At 52.0% G+C, this 23,454-nt stretch overlaps 2 protein-coding genes across 8 annotated transcripts in view; both read left to right on the top strand.

Annotated features, from left to right (window-relative positions):
• KIZ (kizuna centrosomal protein) overlaps window positions 1-8,981 on the top strand; it is a 62,094-nt gene extending 53,113 nt beyond the window's left edge. For 5 of the 7 annotated variants that reach the window (XM_086879345.1, XM_086879348.1, XM_086879350.1 and 2 more), the window contains 3 exons: window positions 1,188-1,284; window positions 7,238-7,281; window positions 8,740-8,981. In XM_086879345.1, the coding sequence (XP_086735471.1) occupies window positions 1,188-1,284; window positions 7,238-7,281; window positions 8,740-8,843 (245 nt within the window). In that variant the 3' untranslated portion in view covers window positions 8,844-8,981. Of the gene's footprint in view, window positions 1-1,187; window positions 1,285-2,001; window positions 2,988-7,237; window positions 7,282-8,739 lie in introns of those variants that run through there. The other 2 variants (XM_086879346.1, XM_086879352.1) reach the window with 1 other exon arrangement.
• A 3,466-nt stretch (window positions 8,982-12,447) lies between these two features.
• XRN2 (5'-3' exoribonuclease 2) overlaps window positions 12,448-23,454 on the top strand; it is a 32,840-nt gene continuing 21,833 nt past the window's right edge. The window contains exons 1-15 of the mRNA XM_086879344.1: window positions 12,448-12,602; window positions 17,155-17,282; window positions 17,372-17,483; window positions 17,765-17,876; window positions 18,614-18,672; window positions 18,751-18,840; window positions 19,814-19,886; window positions 19,989-20,039; window positions 20,201-20,358; window positions 20,749-20,823; window positions 20,912-21,045; window positions 21,132-21,189; window positions 21,277-21,384; window positions 22,035-22,079; window positions 22,382-22,513. Of these exons, the coding sequence (XP_086735470.1) occupies window positions 12,528-12,602; window positions 17,155-17,282; window positions 17,372-17,483; window positions 17,765-17,876; window positions 18,614-18,672; window positions 18,751-18,840; window positions 19,814-19,886; window positions 19,989-20,039; window positions 20,201-20,358; window positions 20,749-20,823; window positions 20,912-21,045; window positions 21,132-21,189; window positions 21,277-21,384; window positions 22,035-22,079; window positions 22,382-22,513 (1,410 nt within the window). The 5' untranslated portion in view covers window positions 12,448-12,527. The remainder of the gene's footprint in view (window positions 12,603-17,154; window positions 17,283-17,371; window positions 17,484-17,764; window positions 17,877-18,613; window positions 18,673-18,750; window positions 18,841-19,813; window positions 19,887-19,988; window positions 20,040-20,200; window positions 20,359-20,748; window positions 20,824-20,911; window positions 21,046-21,131; window positions 21,190-21,276; window positions 21,385-22,034; window positions 22,080-22,381; window positions 22,514-23,454) is intronic.

Here is a 23,454-nt window from a genome sequence, read left to right as displayed (position 1 = left end):
TGAGGCCCTCCTGGAGGATTCCGAGGTGCTGCTCGCAGTGCACCAATCAAGGCATTTCATGAGTCTCACTCAGATGTGTTTGATATTTTTTGATATTTTATATTTTGATATTTTGCCGTGTTTGATATGGTGTGACGCGTCTGGGACGGAGGAGGTTCCTCGGGCCAGCGCCAGGCTGGACACTGCGCTCCGGTCAGAGTGGATGATGCCATCCAGCAGCTCGTGTTGGGCACTTGAGCTCCTGAGGGACCTCGCAGGGAGGATTCCTGGAGTTGTGAATTCTGGGTGGAGATTCTTCACCCTTCTTTAGGCAGAGGCAGCAGCAGCTTTGAGCGCTGCTTTTGGGAGAGGCAATGCCATGAGCTGGGATACATCGTGGGAAAGGGGGGGTAATTATTTTTTTTTTACCCCCTTTCTCTTTTTCCCCTCTCATTCTTGATTTCCCTCTCCTCTTGGGCAGGCTCTGGCAGCTGTTTGCTGGAAGTGTGAGAGCGAGCAGGATTTTTGCTGCTGCAGTCCGAGTGCAGAAGGGACTGGGAATGTGCACAGCCAGTTAGGAAGTGCAGAATCCAGTGTGGACAGAAATACTGAACTGTCCTGGCTTGGGACAGTGCTGACAGCAGGGCTTGGTTATGGTTTCAGAGCTGTAGATAAAAACATACATATAAAAATATATATATATATATATATATATATATATATATATATATATATATATATATATATGTGTGAAGCAGCCTTTTAAAGTGGGGTTTGTGCTTGAGCATCGTCTGCTTTGGAAATGAATACAAAGATGAGCAATTGTCTGACTCCAGTGAATGAATCCATTTGCCTCTTCTTTTTTTTTTTTTTTTTAAATCAATCTTTGCAGAATAGAAATGAGATCCACAGAGCAAGGGGAAAGAGGAGAAAGGAAAGTGGGGATAAAAGGTTTTGAAATAGTTGGGTGTTTGGCTGTTTAAGTCATAAAAATCTCAAGATAGGTGTTTAATTCGATTTCTATAGCATTTATTAATTTTTGTCTAATTCAAGAGAATGGTTGAAAACACAGAGGTATCAAGTAATACTGACAGAACTGTAACATTCCAAAATAATCTACATTTAAGGGGAAGGAGAACAAAAATAACCTTTCTGCTTAACGCAATTGGCAGCTTGTGAAGTTGAGAGCCCCTGTTTTTCCTGCACAGGTGGGGATCGCGGCCACGCCAGGCCCGAAGGAAGCGACAGCCTGGGACGCTCGGACAGCAGCTCCTCGCTGGATGGAAGCGCTCCTCCCTTCTCCAGGTGAGGCTGTGACACTGGGAACGGTTCCATGAGGCAGGAAAGGGCTGAAGCTCCCCTGATTTACTTCTGTGCTCGGACCGGGGTTAAGGTTGCTGTTTCTATAATCGAGCACTGCAGCTTCTGAACTCATACCTCAGGATATCAGTTCCTCCCTGCTTTTAATCCTCCTGCTCCACGGGCTGCTGTGGGTGAGGCCAGTTCTGATTCTGCAATTGCACAGAATTTCTATCATTTGAGCACATTAAATAGGAGCTGTAACCCAGCATCGATGACTGGCGTCCCTGCTGCTGTGGGGGATTAAATCTTACCATCTTGGGTCAAATGGTTTTCTCTTTTCATATTTTCTGGAACTTTGAGAATGGTGAGCCAAGTTATCCTGCCTTGTGCTGTGAGATGCAGGGGTGTTCCTGTAGATGAGTTTTTGAACTGGTACATTTTAGCTCTTCCCTGAAGCCTGGGACAGCTGGAAGACCAGGGACAGGGCCCTGAGGACTTACTTACAGGATCACTGTGGCTGAATAAAATGTGTAATTTAAAATTACCTGTTTTTTATTTAAAATAAAAACTGTCCTAGCTAAACGCTGCTGGTCGTGGCCACAGCCACTTCTGCCTCGGTTAGGTGCTGTGCATTTTTTTTTTTTTTCCCTTATTTTTTCTTTTTCTCCAATTTCAATTTGTAATGGACTTGAAATAATTCCCTGTGGTCTGTAATTGCAGGCCTGTGTCTCGGTGCTCAGCAGCTTTGTGCAGGGGCACGCGGTGATGCTGCTTTAAAAAGCCACGGTGCTCAATGTGTGAGTCTGTGCAGGGGTTGGTTTTTGTGAGCGGCCGGCGGCCACGGCGGGGTTCGGGAGCAGCGGGCCTGGGCTGGCCGGAGCGCGGCGCGGCGAGGAGGAAGAGGCAGAGCTGTTTGCGGCAGCTCTGCTCCCGGCAGCCACTCCTCGGGCTTTATTGCTTTCACAAGTGGTCTCAAACCCACTACTTGAGAATAAACATCCCTGCGAGCTCGGCCGTGGCACTTTATAAATTCTCCTTTGCCGCGTTTTGTCACTGAGCTGATGAGTGACCTCGGCGCGGACCCCGCCGGACCGGAATAAAAACCGTGGCTCCTCTGATGTCCCCCAGACAATAATTATCATGTGCCAGTTAAGCCCAAACTACAGCTGAGGGATTTTACTTTAAAGCGGAGGCTCGGGCGCAAAAATGCATTTATAGCTCTTTGTCTGGCACCTCATTATGTGTGGGCCTGATTCATTAAGTAATTGGTTTGCAGTTGTTTACATGAGTATTAAGGCTTTCTATTCAGCAGCCTTTGAGATACACATTGTGCAAATGTTGCATGTTATGAATGCGGAATGAGGGGCCGGGGCCCGGCCCTATTGGCTAAACACTGCGCGCTGTTGAAAAGCAAGAGAAAGAGATTGGGTGCTGCTTTGCATAGCAATGACTTTCTTAATAAGCTTTACAGATTGATACACACAAGCTATAAAAGATGCAAAGAGATACTCTTAGCACATTTATCCATGCTCGTTTCACTATTATGGGCCTGGAGAAGGGAAGAATTGAGGGCTTTCATACTCGGGTTTTCAGTGCGTGTCTTCAGTGCATGAGACTTAATAGAATCCGATGTTTATTGTATTATAAATCATGGGGAAGTAGGCAGATCTGCAACAGTTTATTATTAAAGATTCTTTCAATGTAAATCTTTTTCTGCCATTGTATTTCCTACAGCAAAATCATTTTGTGGTTGAGTGGGGATGAAAGGCATAATGTACGACGGAGTGAGTCTTAATAGGAAGCTGCTCTCCGAGTAAAGACCACTTGTTCCCTTTTGTTTGGCGGTGCATGCCAGAGCTTCCTCTTCTCCCGCAAACGCCGCCTGCTCTACCTCCAGCAAGAAAAGCGCTTTTCCCCGGCTCCTTGGCTTTCCCGGGGGAATATTCCCGTGCAGGGAGGCGCACCTTTGGGTGGGGTGGCAGGGTGCTGCGGCAGGCGGGAGCGCCTTAAGCCACACGGTCCTGGGGGGTGGAGGGGAGGTATCAGAAGTCAGGGCTGAGGCTGCCGGCGAGCGCAGGCGGGTGGGCAGCGATGTGTGTGGCATTCCGGGGGGCTGTAGCGATGGATGCAGCCAGTGGAGGTCACTCGCTTTCTGGGAATCCCCCATTTCGGATGCAGGCGTTTTATTTTTCTTTGACTTGTTTGCGCCGTCTCGTTTCCAAATAATCTGCAGATTAAAGGTGCGTTATCAGCTGAGAACCAAAGCCCGCTTCGGATTTGTCAGGACACCAAGACGGTGTAAAGTATTTTAAACTTTAATTAATCCTCTGGAAGGACTCCGGGGGGGGTCTCTAAAGGCTGCCTTTCAGCCCTGTTGCCCGACACAGCTGTAGCGACATGCAAATAGAAGTTGGCAGAGTCGAATTCATCTCTTAATCGTCCCCGGGCCCGCTGGCTTTGGCCATCGGGGGGCACTCGGGCTCTGCGCGTCCCCCACTCCCCCTTCCCGAGCCGACGCCAAAATCTCCGCTGTGCTCCGAGGAGACAGCGCGGGGCTCTGGGGCTGGCAGTGCCCAGGACACGCACCAACGCGTTTCCCGTGGAAATCCGGGAAAAGGCCGCGGTGGCGTCGGTCCGGATTCCTGGGGGTGCACCCAGGAACAAGGCAGGGTCCGGCGGTTTTACCCCCCCGATGCGCCCCCGGTCCTCAGATGGCTTCGGTGAGAAGCTGGCCGAGAATTCCAGGAGGGTTCTGTGCCGCTCCAGCTGTTTGTGTGAGCTTTGTTCCCTTTGCCTGCGCGCCCAGCTGCGGCAGAAGCAGCGCTGTTGGGGCGGCGGTGCCCCGCCAGGTTTGTGGGGAGAGGCACCGACATCTGCCGGCCCGGCAGACAGGGAACAGTGGATTTTTTGGCACTGCCCCTGCTCTCCTGCGCGGCTTCCTCGCAGCGCTGTGATGCATCTTTGTGTCACTGGGGGTTCTTTTCTCCAGCGTGGTGAATCCAAACAGAGAGCGGTCTTAGGCGCAGCTCGATGGAAATCTTTGTGTCCCAAAATAAGGGTTGTGCTACTCGCAGCGTGATTACTGAAATTCAGTGTTATTACTCCAGCTCTGGCATGAATGGACTTTTGAGCTTATACTGCCTATGTGACGCTGTCCAGAATATGTACTGTAGGTACTCGGTTTTCCAGGGTGGGAAAATCCCTTGGCATTTAGGATTTTCCAGCTTTTCTGGGTGTCTTTTTTGCTTGACACTAAAATGTAGAAGTTCAACAGGTGCTTTAGCAAGAAGACCCTCAGGCCACAGTAAACGTTTCCCGCTGTTTTCCAGCAAGCTCCCTTGATTAACTTGGCTCTTGTTGTCCCGGTATTTTCCTCTTAATATTAATTTTCTTTATAGGGGAAAGAATATTTCCTTGGAGCTTTTTCGTTCCTTACTCTTGCAGCATCTTCAATACAAAAAGCCCGTTTCATCAGAGAAACGGAGAGATTAAAAGGCTCTTTGAAGTGAAACCGGTTTGGGTTTTGCCTTTGTCAGAGCCTGGGTTCACTTTGGAATTATTTTAGGGAAGAAGCAAACGCGTAAATGGATATCGGAGGGTCACGATGGGGGATTAGTGGAGGCTCTGGAACCGGCCTGGCTCCATTTGTAGCCCGAAAATGTCTCGGCGGAGGTCTGTGCCCATTGTGTGCCGGGTGAGCGCAGCTGCTGCACGACACCGCGGCGCCGCCGCATCTCCCAGCTCGGCACAGCTCGCCCCAAAGTTCAGTCCCTGCAGCACTGCCCAGGCTTGGGCCGGGGGAGCTGCAGGTCCCCCTTTCCCATGTCCCTGCTCCATTTTCCACATCTGCCTGGCATTTCCCTGTGCTCACAGCTCTCCGAGCCTTTGCTGCCAGCCTGCCCCCGTCTCCCTCCTCTGGGGACGGCTGGGCTTGAGTGAACCCCATTCCACACCCAGTGGGTTAGACGGTGTAGGAAGATGAATCCCGGGGAATGGGTGGTGTTTGAAAGAGCACAAACATCCCTGCTCTCCTGCCAGCTTTCACCTTTCTCATCGTGGGAAGGTGGGGTGGCAGTGGGGAGGTCTCCAGATGTTCCTGCAGCCATGGTGGTCCTTTCTGTATGGATCCTTCAGCTGGATCTGGAGGACCAAGCCCTGGAGCTGAGGGCACTCCTCAGCACCGGTGTGATCCTCAGCACCAGACCCAAGGCTGGTGATTGTTGTGGGGTTGAACCACGGAGGGAAGTGGGACAGAACCGACAGACTCAGCTGTCAAATGGCTTTTGTGAGAAGCCAGCTGCAAACCCCAGGAGCCCCACGCTCCCCACCCAGCAGCAGGCCGGGATGTGGCCGAGGGGAAGCGGTGGCTGCTGCCCCCGATCTCCTCCTCAGCTACTTGAAATGGTTCCTGTGCCGGCATCTGCAGGAGGAACCTCAGCAGCTGCAGCTCAGCGGTCTCCTGCTCCACACCCCGGGGAAAACAGTGCAGCCCCTTGAGCACGTTTTTGTGGGCTGAGCCTGGGGTGCCTGGAGCACCTCCTGGGAAGGGCTGAGGACCAGGAGATGTGGCCAAAGGGAGCAGGAGATTGGGGTGTTCGGCAGGACCAGCCCAGAGGCTCCGGCTTCAAATCCTCTCTGGGTATCCTGTCAAGTGAAAGCCTTTGAAGAAATGAGAGCATGAGGCAGTGTGGAGTTTTGCTTGGAATAAAAGGGAAAGGCAGTGGGATGGTGCACTAAAGGAATGTTGGAGGCACCTTTGAAGCCCAACAGTTTTAAAGTTTTTTACTGAATAAGGTAACGATGAGTTGCACCAGCATTAGTACTCTGCTAGAGCTGTCACTTGGTAGTGGCATTCCTGCCTTGGATTGGCACCTGGGTGGAACCTGGGCTGTGTTTAATATTCTCTGGGAATTTCTGTCCGCAAAGCGGGAGCTTTTGGAGAGGAAACGGGATTTAAACAGTGGGAGCTTTCTCTGGGTTAAAAGGAAGAGTGGCTGCAATGTGTGAAACTTTACACATGGCTTTCCAGCTGCAATCCCAAATTCTGACTGAATACCGAGGGTAACGCAAGCAAGGAACCATCCCTGCTTTTTTTTGGTCTCCTTCACAAATGCCTCCGCAATTGTGGAATACTTGCAGCTCCCCACTTTAAGCACTTGTGTATGGGCTGCCACGTTTTTAAACGAAACACAGCAAACCACAGACATTTCAGAGAGTCACTGTTGTGACTGAGGCCACAGCTTCAAACTGCACCTTGACATTGGCTTATATTTCACTGGTTGGCCCAGTGATGTCCCCAAATATCTCCTATTTGATCTTCCTTGTTAAAATCAGCTGAAGCTTTATTTTTGGAGCTTCTTGCAGGACTGCTGCTGTAACAGTTAATTCTCCCCCGTGTTTGCCCCCGTGTGATTATTCCCCAGCCCCAACACAATGCAGGAGCTGCACACAAAAGATCAAAATGATTCCAGCTTGTTTGAGCGATTCAAAAGGGCCTGTGATGCTCCAGACACAAGAGCAGCCATTTAGCAGAGGAGGCTGGGGCTGCACACACATCAAGGTAGATCAAAGGCAGCAGAGGCTGTGCATTGCCTTGGGGCTGGGGACAGGAGGAGAGCACAGGGAGGAAGTGCAGGGAGCAGCACTGGGGGGGATTTGGTCTTATTTGGATTTTGTCTTTCCCTACTTTGCTCTGAAGGGCGGCAGCAGCTCGGCAGGGCCCTGCTCCTCTGTGCCTCAGCTCAGTGCTGGTGTAAATCAGTGCTGCTACCGGGGAATGGCTCCAGGAACAGCTGGACCAGCGTCCCTCCTGCGCGTGAATTTCCCCACCTTTCAGGTGAAGAAGTCTGTGATTAAACAGTTATTTGAAAAAAAACAAAAAAATAGTTACAGAAGTGACTGGGTTGTTGCTTTTTTAATTGGAGACCTTGTGCTGATTGTTGGAAATGTTTTACAGGACTGAACTGCGGAAGGAAAGAGTAACTGCCATAAAATCCAAAGGTAAGAAACGAATGTTACGCTACCGAAAATTAAAGTCTTTCCAGTTAGATTCATACCACAGAAGCCCTCCCAGAACAACGTTACGAGCTGTATAAAGTACGGAGAAGGGGAAGCATGGAGTTTCCCTGTCCCCTGGGGGAGCCAGCAGGGAGCTGAGGAGGACAGACCCAGGGCAGACAGGAGGAGGAGGAGGTGTTTGTGGGGCGGGTGGTGGGATCTTTGCAGGCTTTATTCAAACACCAGTGAACAGCAGGTGGAGGGAACCTGAAGGAGAAAGAGAAACCTGCGGCTTCCTTGGTCTTCCCGGTGCCCTGGGAGGTGGGTGGCTGCAGCTGGATGGTTTTGTCTGTGGCCAGGCTGGTTTTGTTGTGAATTGGTGTCTGGGCCCTGCGTGTTTTCGCTGCCCGCACATTCCGGTTCCCCCGTTCCCCCTGCCAGGGCTGCCTGGAGCCCTGCTGCGGGCGCTGGCAGTGCGGAACGGCCCGCTTTCAGAGGTGTGCCATTGAACCGAGCTACTGGTGCCATCAAGGACGGCTGCTTTGGTGGCACTTGAAAGGCTCCAGCGTCCCCGGCCCCTTTTCTGTCTCGGAGCCGTTCAGCATGGGAGCGAGCGCGGGGCCGGCTCTGATGTTCCCAGCAGAGCGCAGCCCCGCGGCCCAGGGGGCCGGGGATGGAGGATGAAAGGTGCAGCTGCTGCATTTGTAGATAAGGTGTTCGTGGAGCTGGTGCCGTCAGAGGCACCAAAGTGCCTCAAACACGAGCCACGGTGTCTGTGTGAGCGTGACAGCCTTCCTCCTCCCGCTGGCTGAGCCCTGGGCCTCTGGGTTTGGTGGGAACAGAGAGCACGGCTCTGTCAGCCACCGTGGCCCTGACTTCATGTGCTACGCTTCCCGCCCTGTCCTATCCGTGGGTCAAAAGAATTCACGTCTCCAGAAATCTCTCAGCTCTCTGAGCTGCCGTGGGGTCCCGCTGCTGTCGGTGAAAGGGTTTGCTGATTCCCAGAGCCTGAGGTTGAAGCCATGTGCTCCACCGAGATCAGGCCTGCCCGGCTCTGATCTGGTCTCAAAGCGCTGATTTTTCACTTGTGACATCATTGCCGTTTTTGTGCCAACTCGGTGATGTCATGGCCCGCTGGTGACTTCAGCGCGGGGTCAAGTAGTGGGGAGAAAGGGGAAGAGAAGAGACAAAGCTGTGATTCAGGCAGCAGCTGGTCAAGTAAATTGCTTGGAGTGGAAATGTTCTGCCCGGCTACCTTGCGGCACAATGGAGTGGGAGCGCTGAATGAGGCCGCTGTCCGGCACAGCCGCTCCGCTGCCGGACACCGCGCCGGACACGCGCACCTGGGGCTGCGGCTCCCAACTCCCAGCCCTCGGGACGGGTCCCCTGCTGACTGCTGTGACAAACAGCACGGCCACGGGAAAGGCGTTACACCTCCGCTCTCTGTCTCCTCACCCGCAGCGTTCTGGGGCGAATCTGACGACAGCAGCTCCGAGCTCGAGGCTGCTCTGCGCCCACAGACCCACGGCGCGGATTCAGACGACTTCGATGACTTCTATGACTGAGGTTCTCCCACCGGCTTCTGGGAGGGAAGGAACAAACTGTATTTTCTTTCGCACAGTGAGTGTGCCGCGGGCCGAAGCGCTGCTCGTCACTTTATTGGCAAAGAAAATTTAGATAGCAAATAAACATAAAGAGTCCCATCCATTGTCTGTGTGCTCGCTCTGCCCTGCAGTGTTTTCCTGCTCTGACAGGGAGGCTGCTGTGTGACAGTCCCCTCCCGAGGCTCAGGATGTCCCAGCACTGGGACTCCAGCGCTAGACGGGCTTTGGGAAGAAGCAGACAAGCATTGTGGGTATGCAGACAGGCACTGCTGGGGCAGGCTGGCATGTTTGATCTTTATCTTCTTCTGCAGCAGATCAAGAAGAAGAAATGCATAAAACGTCCATTTGTAATTCAGCACATTTTGGAACAGAGCAGCATTTACATGTGGTGAGCCCCAGTGCTTTCCCGCTTTTCCTTGCTTTGTGAAATCTGTGCTGGCATTGCTGTGTGGACATCAAGTAATTGGATGACTCCAGGAGCTTCATGCATTTTTAATTTTCTTCTTTTCATTCCTTTTATCTAAAATTAAGTTCGTTAAAGATGAGATTTTCTTTGGGAGGGAGAAACCAGGGGACACGTTAAAGCTGTTCATAAATGATGACAAGTTCAAAAGCAGAAAGCAGCACCCCAATTAAGCTGTGCTGTGCTGCAGCCCCACGTCTCCCGACACGGCCACCAATCCCTGCACCCCATCCCTCAAAACCCAGCTGGAAATGGGAACAACATTCAGTTCAATAAGAGGAACGTGTAGGCCGAGAGCTCAACAGCACAAAATGACTTGCAGAAGGCTTGCTCAGAACTGAGCAGGAGCCATTGGCACAGCCACCTGCTGTGGGTTTCCGTCTGCCAGCGGTGAGGGGGCAGCCTGGAATGTTCTGGGAACTGGGAAATCTGCCGCACCAAGGATGGAGCTGCGTGAGTCTGTGACCAGGGCTGACACCCTGGGAGACTGCTGGGCATGGAAAGAGTGATAAAGTGCTGGAATGGTCTGCCTGGGGAGGTGGTGGAGTCACCATCCCTGGATGTGTTAAAATAAAGAGACTGGATGTGGCACTCAGTGCCATGGTTTAGTTGAGGCGGTGTTAGGGCATGGGTTGGACTTGAAAGTCTCTTCCAGCCCAGTAATTCTGTGATTCTGTGACTAAAACCAGACTTTACTCAGGGCTTTAATGTCCTTTTTACCACTCTGACTCCCTGTGTGCTCCAGGACTGCTGCCTGCAGAGGAAGCCCTGTGCTGTGGGGTTGGCACAGTGCTCAAGGCCTGGCAGGTGCATGGAGAGGAGGAGCAGCCCCACTGGAAAAATGCAGCAAGGCTGCCGGGGAACGCTGCCTCAGCGGCGCAGTGTTTGCAGCTCTGAGCTCCTCCTGAGTGACTCTGCTGGTGTCAGCCCACTTTCTGTCTGCTGCATGACACGGGCTGCCTCAGCCCCGACAGCGGCCCGTGACAGCTGACAGATGGCTGCGGAGCCGCGCGCAGGCAATCTCTGCCTCTCGGCGTCGCAGCGATAGCCGGCTTCCTCCGGAGCATTATTTAGGATACTCTTATTGTGCACAGACTCATTAGATGCAAAACGTCCTGCCAGTCAACTTCCCCCTGCTCCTTCACAGCTGTCAGGCCGGCAGCCCGGCGCTGGTGGCAGGTGACGCTGACGGGCAGGGGGACTGCCGTCAGTGCAGCCCCAGCAGATTCCCATCGGCACGCCGCTCATGCCAGGAAAGGGCCCGAGCGGGAAGCCTGCCCTGCTCCTGCTCCTGCTCCTGCCGCGGGTGTGCTGCGCTCCTGGATGCGCTGCTGCCAGGTGAGAGCCAGGCTCGCGGCCCGGCACAGCTGCCGCTGCTGCTCAGAACAACTTTTCAAGGAACTGTCTGCTGCAGTATTAATTTTTCCAGTGCTTGCTTAGCCAGGTAATTATGAGATAAGACGATTGCGTTTCATTTGCCTCAGCCAGCCTTCTGTTTTCTTGGGCATTATCAGAAAAACAACTGATTGCTCATCAATACAAACAAAACGCTCGCGCTAAGCTGCCGTGCTCCCTACAAAATTCCGGGAGGAGAAGCGCTACAATAGGAAGCTTCAATCAGGGAATGTTTTGTAAGGAACAGATAAAGGACAATCTTCGGCTGATACCACAGGTGTGGTGCCACTACAAAGTTGCAGGGGAAATTTATTCAAGTCACAGATTTTATTGAGAGGAACGACAACAGAAAACGGCTTAACAACAGCCGAGTGAGGATAAGAATAATGAGAGACACAATATTGGGTTAATTTGTTCTACAGAGAATTAGCCGGGTACCGTGGCTCCCCTCCGCTCCCCAAACGGGCGGCATTGACTCCACAAGCACCGCTGAGATTCTGTTATTTTTGTTAAATAACTGCTCCCAGCCCCGGCCCCGCGGCTGCCCTGCAAAGGGAGCCGGTGTGCGGCGACGGGCCGCGGCAGAGCAAAACCCACCTCGTGTTAATCCCGTTTAATTCCCGGCTGTTTAATTCCATTATGGCTGGCCATGAATTAACAGTATTTGCTTATGCCGCGGGCAGAGCGAGGGGACGGGGCTCACGCATCACACGGAGCCCTTCCCCGCTGGCAGCGTCCCCTCGGAGGGCACAGGGCAGCCGTGCCCTGAATCGCTCCAGTTGTCGCCAAGCGCGGGACCAGTCGGAATTGTCTGAAGTCGGGATGTTGTTTAATGTAAGATCTTTGTAGACTTTCACACAGAGACCTAATTAGTGCACCCCTTCCTCAAGGACACCCTGGAACTAGCAGGCTTTAAGGGTGTAGCAGATCCAGATGTTGATGCCTACGTGTACCTTCCTAACTTGGCCAAACACCCGAATTCCGTGTGCCCTACAGTAGAACCATGTTCGTTGTAACACTAAAATTCACACCCGTAGGTCAAAAAGAGGTGCAGAGCCTCCCCGTGAGCATGTGGGGGAGTTGGCTGTACTTTCCTGTACTTTTCTGATCAATCCTAAATGAGGGGCTGTGCTCGGTAAATTGCCAGCTCTGGATTTCTGAGTATAAATAATGGTGTTGGAAGTCTGGCTGGTTGTGCTGCATTTAGGGAAAACACCAAGAACGCAGCTCGTGCAGTGCTGGAATAAATAAATAATCCATGTCTCTCTTAATTACTGACTTGTTGGGAAACGCTGCCGTGGGTGCACAGCCTAAAGCACCTCACGCTTGCTTTTTAACAGGGTGCTGAGGGAGGGCGATTCTCCTGCTACACTGCTCGTTTAGGCTGTTTTTGAAGGAAAGATCACAAGGAACACTTCTGTGTCTTCGTCAAGTGTGAGGGCGGCAGCTGGGCTGCCTAGTTTAGCCGTCCCTCAGCTTCGCTTTTCCTCCTGGATATCCTTTTTTGTGCTCTCAGGCTTTGCTTTTCCCCTCTGGGTGTCCCGTTCGTGCCCCAGGAGCTGTCCGGACGCGCTTTAGGGGGATCGTCCCCTCACAGCCCCCGCTTCCCTCAGGCCGCCATGGCTGCGCCCTCAGCCCGCACCCAAGATGGCGGCGGCGGCGCCACGCTCGCGCGCCCCACGTGACCGCCCGCCCCCGCCCGCCGCCCTTCCCGGCGTGCCCCGCGCCGCCCCCCGACCCCGGAAGTGCCGCCGGTGCCGCTCGCCGCGGCCCGTCCCGCGCCCGCCATGGGGGTCCCGGCCTTCTTCCGCTGGCTCAGCCGCAAGTACCCCTCCATCATCGTCAACTGCATCGAGGAGAAGGTGAGCCGGCCGCCCGGCACGGCACCCGGGCTCGGCGGGGCGGGCGCGGGGGCTCGGTGCCGAGAGCCCGCCGTGCCCCCGAGGGCCGCCCCGAGGCCTTTCCAAGGCGGGTGGGTGGCTGGGCTGGGGCTTTGTTTGGGGTGTTGTTTAGGATTCGGGGAGGCTCGGGGGGGTTTTGGGGGCAGTTCTCCCGGCGGCCGGATCGGTGCGGCGGGCGGGCCGGAGCGCTCCCGGCAGGAACGGGCACGTGGAGGGCCGGGGATGGGCGGCGGGGCCGGGAATGGGAGGAGGGGTGGGAATGGGGCCTCTCCTCCCCTCTGCCCTTCTCCGGCCGGTCCGCTGGAGCCCCGGCCCCCGCACGGCCCCGGCTGCCGCCCGCAGCGGGGCGGCCTGTGGCGCTGCTGCCGCGGGGACAGCGGGAGTGCCCGCTCGCTGCTGTGTCTCCGGTGTTTGTCGCACTGCCCGCTGCTCCACAGCTGGCTCTTTGCGGGCCCGAAGCCGCGGGCAGGCTCGCTGGGAGCAGCGCTGCCTGTGATGCTGCAGGCAGCGCTCACACCGAGCCCGTGCTTGCGCTGCTCGGCGGGAGCGGCACCGGCGGAAAGGTTTGTGCCGGTGCCGGTGGCTCCCAGAACTCCGGCGGGGTTTGTCCCGGTGCCGGTGGCTCCCAGGCCAGGATGAACTCGGGTTTGTCCCGGTGCCGGTGGCTCCCAGGTCAGGATGAACTCGGGTTTGTGCCGGTGCCGGTGGCTCCCAGGCCAGGATGAACTCGGGTTTGTCCCGGTGCCGGTGGCTCCCAGGTCAGGATGAACTCGGGTTTGTCCCGGTGCCGGTGGCTCCCAGGCCAGGATGAACTCGGGTTTGTGCCGGTGGCTCCCGGGCCAGGATGAGCTCCCCGAGCAGGGAGCGGATATTTCCGAAGGCATTCTGTAAGTCTGGCTCTCCGTGGCTGTGGCACCGGCAGGTTTCAGCCCTCTGGCACAGGGCTCCTCGCCCAGGTGCCTCTCCAGGCAGTGCTGCGGCTCAAGTGATGTTTGGTCGGGTCTTTTCGGGCTGGTTCCTCCCTGCGGGCACGGGGGTGGTGTTGTGCCATCCCGGGGGACACACGGGAGGGGACAGGGACCATGTGGGCTCTCCCTTCAGCAGCAAGCTCGAGTTGGTGGATTTACTGTGCCCTGAGCGTGGCAGGTTCTCCTCCTCAGAGCCTTCCCGAGGAGGCAAACCCTGCGGTTCTTGCTCCCCGAGCTGCTTTTCCCCTTGGCTTGTCCAGATAATTCGTGTTCCCTTCTGCTGGCCTGTGCTGGCTGCGTTCTGCCCTCCCCTCTCGCTGGTTCGGAGGGCTGGGGGAGCGTGCTGGGTCTGCCTGCTGCTCCTGCTGAGGTGTGCTCACCTGGGGGAGCGTGCTGGGTCTGCCTGCTGCTCCTGCCAAGGTGTGCTCACCTTGGGGAGGGTGCTGGGTCTGCCTGCTGCTGCTGCCGAGCTGTGCTCACCTGGGGGAGCGTGCTGGGTCTGCCTGCTGCTGCTGCCGAGGTGTGCTCAGTTTGGGGAGCTTGCTGGGTCTGTCTGCTGCTCCTGCCGAGGTGTGCTCACCTGGGGGAGCGTGCTGGGTCTGCCTGCTGCTCCTGCCGAGCTGTGCTCAGTTTGGGGAGGGTGCTGGGTCTGCCTGCTGCTCCTGCCGAGCTGTGCTCACCTGGGGGAGCATGCTGGGTCTGTCTGCTGCTCCTGCCGAGGTGTGCTCACCTGGGGGAGCGTGCTGGGTCTGCCTGCTGCTCCTGCCGAGCTGTGCTCACCTGGGGGAGTGTTCTGGGTCTGCCTGCTGCTGCCGAGGTGTGCTCACCTGGGGGAGCCCCTGGAAGGGGCTGCAGGGTGGGAGCCCAGCAGAGGAGCCGAGGGACAGGGGGCTGAGCCCTTCCATGTGTGACTGCACGTGTGCCCTGCCTGCAGCAGGCCCTGCAGCGCTGCTTTTCCGGGGCTTTCTGTCCCCCACCTTCAGGCAGGCTCCCTTCAAACCCTGAGCTGCTGCTGTGCTTTGGTCACAGCTGGGATTTCAGGCCCTCTCAGCCAGCTGGGAGGTTTGTTTTACCCATCACTGTGAGAAGTGGGTTTTTAGTGGGGGATAATTAAGGTCCAAGAATCTGTTTGGGAATTTTTATAGAAAAAAAGGGGGGCTGTGGGCTTAACAGTTTCCTCTAATGCTGAGCTCCAGCAGCACTGGCTCTTCCAGTGTCTGCACCAAACTCCTGGATGTGACCTGTCCTGAGGCTCTGGGAACCTCGGTTTGGGTTCCCTTTAAGATAACCCTTTAAGAGCTCTCATTGAAAAGCAAACACATGAATTTAATGTGTTTAATTTAATTTAATTTTGCTGTAATTTAAACAGCAATTACATCTGTAACACTTTGGGGCAGCTCTCTCCAAGAGCAGATTTGCCTTTCTCAGCACATTTGTAAATGTTTAGATTGATCTCTGTGTGATCAAAGCTGCCCTCACATTTAGGCAAAACCAAGGTTTGTGTAGCTCTGGTTTTTCTGATTGTGTGTCCCCCTTTTTCAGTCTTTAATAACTAAGCTTGTACCAGCTGAAGTTCTTTATTAAAATAAATGGAAAGACACAACAAATTCCTTGAGCTGGATTTGCCGTAAGTGAAGTGTCAGCTCCTGCTGTCCTCATCCACGTTGCCTTGTTCCAACTCAAGAGCACGTTGCAATTACAGCCAGGACAGCACATGGGTAGAGCATATTCATTAACATTTTTTTATATTCAAATCTGGCCATAAATCTGAGAGTGGACTTAGGACAGCAGGGAGAAGCTGTAGTTTGTCTTACTGTCGATGAATTTAAGCTTCTCTCACGATGTAATCAGCTCCGTGTGTGTTTTAGGATTGCTGTAAATCTCTCTAATCAGAAATTTTGTATCTCCCAGTGGCTTGTCTCTTTGAAATATTGAAAAGTTGATCCTTGTTCTCTTACCTTGCTAGATTAATCAGATTTAAGAAAAAGAAATAATCTCCTTCTTAAGCTGAGCAGGAAGAATGAGAGGAAGATCTTGAAGATAATAAAAGATCCAGGAGAGAATATTCTTAATCAAATGGCTAGGAATTAATAAAGCTGCAGCTAAAGTATCATGTTTGAAGGTCTGTTTTCAATGGCTTCAAAAGAGGCCGTGGATGAGGAGTGAGCAGTTTAGTTTTATCACAAGAGATATCGCTTCCAGATACTCCAGCCTTCCTTCCACACGGCTGCTGCACGAGAGCCCCGCTGGGTCTCTGGAGGGGGGTCCTCCTCTGCCTCACAGAGCTGGCATTCCTTCTGAATCCCACTTAGCTCGGGACAGAGGGTGGCTGGGATCAGGGAGAGTCCAGGGGGGTAGCCCAGAGGAAGGGACAGCGCTTGCACCCACACTTTGTTTCTGCTGACATTTGAGGGTGTGTCTGGAGAGCAGACAGTGCCTGGGGGTGGCCTCTGTCAGGATAAGTGTGCCAAACGTAAATGCCAAATCAAGACTTCAGAGGGTTCCTTTTTGGGGCTGTAATTACCAAATCAAGACTTCAGAGGGTTTCTTTTTGGGGCTGTAATTACCAAATCAAGACTTCAGAGGGTTTCTTTTTGGGGCTGTAATTACCAAATCAAGACTTCAGAGGGTTTCATTTTGGGGGTAAGAAGCCAGCCAGTCCTGCTGCTGTTCTAAAGAGGAAAGCTGTCCAAAGCTGATGGTGTTGTAATCTGTAAGTTTTGGGTTTTCTTTCCCTCTGAATCCCCATCAGATGTGGGGAACTGGCTCAGGGAGTACAGGCAGCCTGCAGACAGGAGTTCAGGGGAGGGCTTGGAGCTCCATGTGATGGGAGAGCCAGCACTATCCTGGTTTTCCCCCATCCCAGGCAATCCCGTGACCTCAGCCTTTTCCTCACACCATTCCTTTCACTTTTAAACTTGGCTTTATGACCAGCTGTTCGGGAGCACAATTTGTTCCACCTCTGGGTGTGTTATAACCCATTCCAGCCAGAATTCCTCTGACAATCATCAGGTTTTCCCTTGCTCAGCTGCTGACTCTTCCGGGCTCTTGGGGTTTAATCCGTGTGAGTTCTGCCTGTGGCTGGTGGAAGGGAGAACCAGTGTTGCTAATTGCCTTTTGGCCAAACTAACCACAGAACCAAACCACAAACCCAACAGCAACAAAGGCCCAAACAAAACAGACCTGCAGTTATGGTGAGGAAACAGAAGTGACCGTGGTTGTGGAGGATGATGAAGAATCCACTGCTGGAGCAGTCCAGGCACAGAGGTGGCTCTAGGTGGTTTAGGATGAAGAAATAGTATGAGATATGGGAACTTCTCTTGTCAGCAGAAATAAATAACTCTGCCATAAGCCACCATCACGTTTTCTGGTTAAAAACAGCTCTGGAAGGAAGTGCTGTTTAACAGTGAAAAGTGCAGTTGCAGGTAACGTGGGTGCTTACTGCTCTCTTTTTGCTCTGCTGCCGCTCCAACCACAGCAGGCTTTGCTGAGTCTGTCATTAATAGCTGCCAGTAATTAGTGCTGTGTCCCCTGTGCTTCCCCAGGCCAAGGAGTGCAACGGTGTCAAGGTGCCCATTGACACCAGCAAGCCCAACCCCAACGAGGTGGAGTTCGACAACCTCTACCTGGACATGAACGGCATCATTCACCCCTGCACACACCCAGAGGACAAGTAAGGCTCTCTGCAGGTGACACTTCTCTTTGCTGGCAGCGTTTCAGCCCTTAAGTGGGGATTCCTAAATGGAATGCTCTGCCTTTCAGGCCGGCGCCCAAAAACGAGGATGAGATGATGGTGGCGATTTTTGAGTATATCGACAGGATCTTCAACATTGTGAGGCCCAGGAGGCTCCTTTACATGGCCATAGATGGAGTGGTGAGTAGGGACACGTGGGGTGTCCTGCTGGAGAGCCCTCACCTCCCCTCAGGACGCAGAATCACCCAGTGCTTTGTGCTGGAAGGGACCTTAAAGATGGCCTGCTTCCAGCCGGGCAGGGACACCTTCCCCTGGCACAGGCTGCTCCATCCCACCTGCCCAGCAGCAGGTCTGATGAGAGATCAGCTCTTGGCAGTGGCTTGTGACCCAAAGCAGTTCTCAGGACAGGAGAGATTGTCTGGATGCAAAAGGTGACCCCGGCCCTCCTGGACTTCTTTTAGGCTCCACGTGCCAAAATGAATCAGCAGCGCTCCAGGAGATTCCGAGCCTCCAAGGAGGGCATGGAAGCTGCCGAGGAGAAGCAAAAAATCCGACAGGAAATTCTGGCCAAAGGTAGGGCAGCGGCCTCAGGGGAGGTTTTTCCACGAGAATCCCCTTGTTTGCTCACCTCTGTGAGGCTTAGGGAGAAGGGCTGTGTGTGCATTGCTGGGAGAAGGGCAGAACAAACCTGGGGAAAGCTTGGGTCTGTGTTTTCCAAAGTTAAGAACTGAGACAAAACAAAATGTCATCTTTTCTTCTCCAGTCTGCTGCCTGAAATGAGTTTGTGCTGAGTGCTCTTAATTCCTTTTGAAAATAAATTGAACAGAAGAGCAGGGATAGATGCAGTGAGAAACAACCAAAACCCTTCTGGAAGGAAGTGCACGTTTGTAGGGCTTGATGAAAGGAGGATTGAGGCTTAAAAGCAGGGATCAGATGGAAATACTCCTGCACAGGGATAATAAACTGCCAGCAAGGGGAGTTACTTGACAGTGGAAACTCTAAATTCAGCGAGGAAACAAAAGTCAGAGCAACTTTGAGGGTGGTGGTGACCCAGCTGGAGTGAGAGGGGAGTGTGTTGCTGCTGGCTGGGCTTTGAAATCACCTTGCTGAAGTAACAGTGTTTGTAAACGTGGTAACACCTGTAGGATGGAGATGCTACAGTGGCAAGAGTTGGTTTGGTTTTGTGGGAAATGTAAGAAATAAGTTTGTTTCAGGCTGTTAATTATTCCCAGGGGAGCTGTAGGGGTTTTTCTGTGCAGAAATGTTGGCAGTGGTCCATCTGGGTGTAACTCTGCTCTCTGTCGCTCCAGGTGGCTTTCTGCCTCCGGAGGAGGTGAAGGAGAGGTTTGACAGCAACTGTATCACCCCGGTGAGTGGCCTGGCCCTGAACCCAGCAATTGCAGGGGCTGAACGTTGGTTTGATTCCTCTCCTTCCAACCCTCTGCAGGGAACGGAGTTTATGGACAATCTTGCTAAATGCCTCCGCTATTACATCGCTGACCGCTTGAACAGCGACCCGGGCTGGAAGAACCTGACGGTGAGTTTCCCACTCGAGGGAGATGAAGGAGGTGTTTGGGCTGGGATGCAGTTGAGGAGTAGAAATTGAGCAGATTTGGCTCTTGGCCTGGCTGTTAGCAGAGGCCACGTCCTGCTGAGGCACGTCCTGAGATGGGTTCCGTGCCGATGGCTCCATCTCCCAGCACCATTTGCTGTCATTTCCTTGCAGGGCTAGCAGCAGGTTTGCTGCTGGAAGCCACAATTCCACCTAACAGGGCACAGGGCTTCAGGAGTAATTTTTCTGCTTTTGGGGGCAGTGTGAAGATACATCTGTATCTTTTGCACAATTTGATTCTTTTTCTAGTTGCTCTCTCAACCAGCTGCGTTTCCCCTGCTGCTCTAAGGGCAGGCAGTGACAATAACAGGTGTCAGCTTTCCTGCCTTTCTGGGCTTGCAGACTGTGCCCAGGCCTTGCCCAGCCCTGTGCTTGCTGCACACCAGGGGCAGTGCAGGCAGAAATGCAGCTGCCAGCCCTGTGCCACGAGCTGGCTGTTCAAGTGCTCTAATTAGAGGGCAGTTGGCTCTGCTCGATTCCCCCCTGTCAGACAGGGGTTTAATGAACACTAATTCTCCTCGGGGTGAGGAGGGGGTGATGAGATCATGTTTCAGTGCATCAATGAGCTGAATCTGGGAGTTCTCCAGTGCCTGTTCCATTGCCCTGATAATTTATCAGGACACGTCCAACGCGACGTGATCGCTCCGGTGGAATTTGAATCCGTGACAGCTTCGGCCTGCAACTGGTAGAGGAGAGTGAAGGTCTCTTCCTTTGTAATAAATAATTGTAAATAATCTTCCTTGTTTGTAAATAATTTCATCTGAAATCACCATATTTAGCTCGAGCCACAAACTAGAATTGCAAGTATTCATAAGTCAGATGCTGTGTTCCATATAAAAGTTACTGGGATTTTTCCTGTGGCAGCATTAATTGTTGCCATGATTTGAATGTTTTTCAGGTCATTTTGTCAGATGCCAGTGCTCCTGGTGAAGGGGAGCATAAAATCATGGATTACATCAGGAGACAAAGAGGTAAAATTCCAGTTCATGTGGAGATTTTGTTTTAGGTCAAAATATGCTCAGCAATAACTTATTTTGCATAACTTTAACAAAATGTAATTTTCTTTTATGCAGCTCAGCCAAACCACGACCCAAACACTCACCACTGTCTGTGTGGGGCTGATGGTGAGTTCTCTCTAGCTTGTGCTTCCTGGGCAATCACATAAGCATCTTGCTTGAGGCAGAATCCACTCTGCTTCTAAACATTTATTTTTTAAAGAAAAACAACCCAAAACTTGCTGATGTTTATCCTTACTCACATTTTGTTCTTCTCCCTTGCTTGGTAGCTGATCTGATCATGCTTGGCTTAGCTACACACGAACCAAACTTTACCATCATTCGGGAAGAGTTCAAACCAAACAAACCCAAGCCATGTGCTCTCTGTAACCAGATGGGGCATGAGGTTAAGGATTGCCAAGGTCTGCCCAGAGAGAAACAAGGAAAGGTAAGAATTTCGCTATTTCTAGGACTTTTTTTTATCTGCAGCGTATAAGGAGGTTCTCAGATCGGTTTTGCTGTTGGTTTTAGCTGAGGCACGGTGCAAATTGTTGCTGGGAATGCCTAGCTTTCCCCTTGGAAGTAAGAATACACAAGTGTTGTGCCAAGCCTGATATCCACACTTGTGGTGTTTTGTTGTTTGGGGTTTGTCCCGCTGGGTGAGCACAAACACCCGGTAACTGCAGAGGTGTGCAGAGCAGCAAATACAGGCTTGGCACAGGGGCTGGGGAGCCTGTGCTCGGGTCTCTCTCAGCTCCTCCTGAAGCAAGCCCTGCAGGTGGGGCTGGGGAGGCTCTGGGATGCCCTTGGACCTGATGGGAGCCCCCTCTGCTTTCAGCACGATCAGTTTGCCGACACGCTGCCGGTCTCGGAGCAGGAGTTCATCTTCATCCGCCTGTGTGTCCTGCGAGAGGTGAGCTGCAGCAGCTGCTGGCTGCAAATACCATCCACACCCCTGCTCTCTGAGCTCCCTTTGCTTGTTGTGTGTGTGTGTATTGCAGTACCTGGAGAGAGAGCTCACCATGGCCAGCCTGCCTTTCACTTTTGATTTTGAAAGGAGTGTCGATGACTGGGTCTTCATGTGCTTCTTTGTGGGGAATGACTTCCTCCCCCATCTGCCATCTCTGGAGATCAGGTAGATGAGAATCCATTTTCTCTTCCTGCAAGAACAGCTCCTGTGCTTTTCACTCCCAGGAGCCTCACCCTGTGGTCTGTGTTTAGGGAGGGAGCGATTGATCGCTTGGTTAACATCTATAAGAACGTGGTGCACAAAACCGGGGTGAGAGTTTTCCCTTTTCCTTTCAAAATGCTGGGGCTTTGCCACAGAACTGGCTTGCCTTCAGCTCTGTTCTCCTCTGACCTGCAGGGCTACCTGACTGAGAGTGGCTTTGTGAACCTGCAGCGGGTCCAGATGATCATGCTGGCTGTCGGGGAAGTCGAAGACAGTATTTTCAAAAAGAGGAAAGATGACGATGTAATTTTTTTGTTGTTGTCCTGACATTCTTGGAGTTTGGTTTTAATCACTTTTAGCCAGAGACACTCCTTTAAGAGAATAAGAAAAAGGAAAAAAAAAACCCCAAATTTTCATTTTCTTTGTTTCAATCTCTGGGGAATTCTTCCAGGCTCAAAAAAAAAGAACCTTGTGCTTCCAGCTGAGTTTATTTTCCTGGAAATGCCACTTTGATGTTCAAGTCTACAGTTGGCCCAGGAGTAACAGAATAAGAAATACCCTTCCTTCCTTACAATAAAAATAGTTTTCCTATTTCTAAGACTGTACTGTCTCTCTGACATTTGTTTTGGGCAGCTGTGCAGTGCAGGTGAGGGGTCTGTGTGCTTTGACACCGCTGTCACCCCCAAGTAAGGCTGCAGCTAAATTTAGCAGATCATTTAAATCACTACCAAACTTCTGGGGCTTTGAGTTTTGGGGTTTTCCCCCGTAGATTTTCAGGGTAGGGCAGAAAATTCCATCCCATTTCTGTTGGGTGTACAGACACAAGGATTGACCCCTGTCTCAGAACATTCCCTAAAAACCTTGTGGCACAGTCAGTTGAGGATTATAATGAAACCATTTGCCAAGGAATCTGTGTCCTTGACTGACTTTATTTCCCTTTGTTCTTCATTTAGGATAACTTTAAAAGACGGCAAAAGGAAAAAAGGAAGAGATTGAAGGTAAGTGAATTCCTTACTCAACGAAGAAACTAGCAGGAATTTAAATGTCTGGTTTAGTTTTGGGATTTTTTTTGGTTTGGGAACTGCAGGTGTAATCGTGGTGTTTGCTGGCCTGTGTGTTTCAAAGTTAAAAAAATTTAAATGGGGTTGATTTTTTTTTTTTCTATTAAGTATTTGGAAAATGTGTCTCTGTACATTCATTTCCCTGTAATGTTAACCTGGAAACCGTGAGAGAGAGAGCACCATCCTGTGCTGGGGAGATCACACAGCTCTTTCAGCAGCCTCCTGTGTTTATCTTGCAGAGGGATCAGCCTTCCTTTATTCCTGGTGGCCAGTTTTCCCCTCAAGCCCTGGGAAATCGATCTAGCCCTCAGGCAATCTGTAACCCTCGACAAGCTGCCTTTGAGATGAGGATGCACGACAGGCAGAACTCTGTGAGTAGATGTTCAGAGGAAGGAAACAATCCCAGCCCCTGCTACTCCAGGCACCTTTTTCTCTGCCTCCTCGAGTTTTCCTGAAAAGCTGATGCCTCAAACATTATTATTCAAGGAGATGGCTTTTAATGACTGTTTTTTCTAAGCCTGCTTAGATCGTCTTCTTGGTTTCTGCTTGGAATGATTCTTTTCCCTGGGGGAGGGAGAAACTTGGATGAGGATTTGGGCAAGGTGTTAGTGAGGGAAAACTGGAAATCAGTGCTCTGTTAGAAGTCCTGTTAGCTTTAAATAACAATTATGACAAATATTTTCTTTCTGGGTATAAATCTTCATCCAAACACAGTGAACAAATTAAAAGTTCTTTTCATCATAGAGATGTGTGTTCTGTCTCTGAAGTTTAAATACAATGTGCTTTTTCAAGGTATCATTTCTGTTGCTCTTCACTTTTAATGTCAAAACTTTTTTTTTTTTTTTTTTTCCCTGAGTTACAAAAATCAGTTTCTTTATGGAACAGGAGACATTTCTTTTAGGCTCTAATATTAAAACAGATAAATTTGAGAGGAGTTCAAGAGACCAGCTGTGAAAGAACTCAGAGTATTCCTGGCAGTTCTGAGCTGGAAGCACCTTTCTTTCACCAGTGCCACAAAAGGAAGTCGTAACAGCGGCTGCAGTGATGTTCCAGAGCTGGAATATATCCAGAATGGCGTTTTTTAATCAATCCATGCTGTGTTGTTGATTGCATCCTTTTCTTTCTCAAAGCCAGTGCCACCTCTGCCTCTGTGCATCAGTGCCCACCTTTTGACAGGGACGAGGTTTTCCCTCTCTCCCCTTGCCTCGGGTGGGTCACGGCTTGTGCAGCTTTTGCCTGGAGTTTTTTTGGAGCTGAAGAGAAGGCCTGTGATTATCACAGAGCTGTTCATTTTAACTTCAATTTTAAAAGC

This window comes from Cyanistes caeruleus, chromosome 2 (genome assembly GCF_971803275.1).
Source record: "Cyanistes caeruleus chromosome 2, bCyaCae1.hap1.1, whole genome shotgun sequence".
Lineage (NCBI taxonomy): Eukaryota > Metazoa > Chordata > Aves > Passeriformes > Paridae > Cyanistes > Cyanistes caeruleus.
This window is presented reverse-complemented; position numbering and strand designations above follow the sequence as displayed.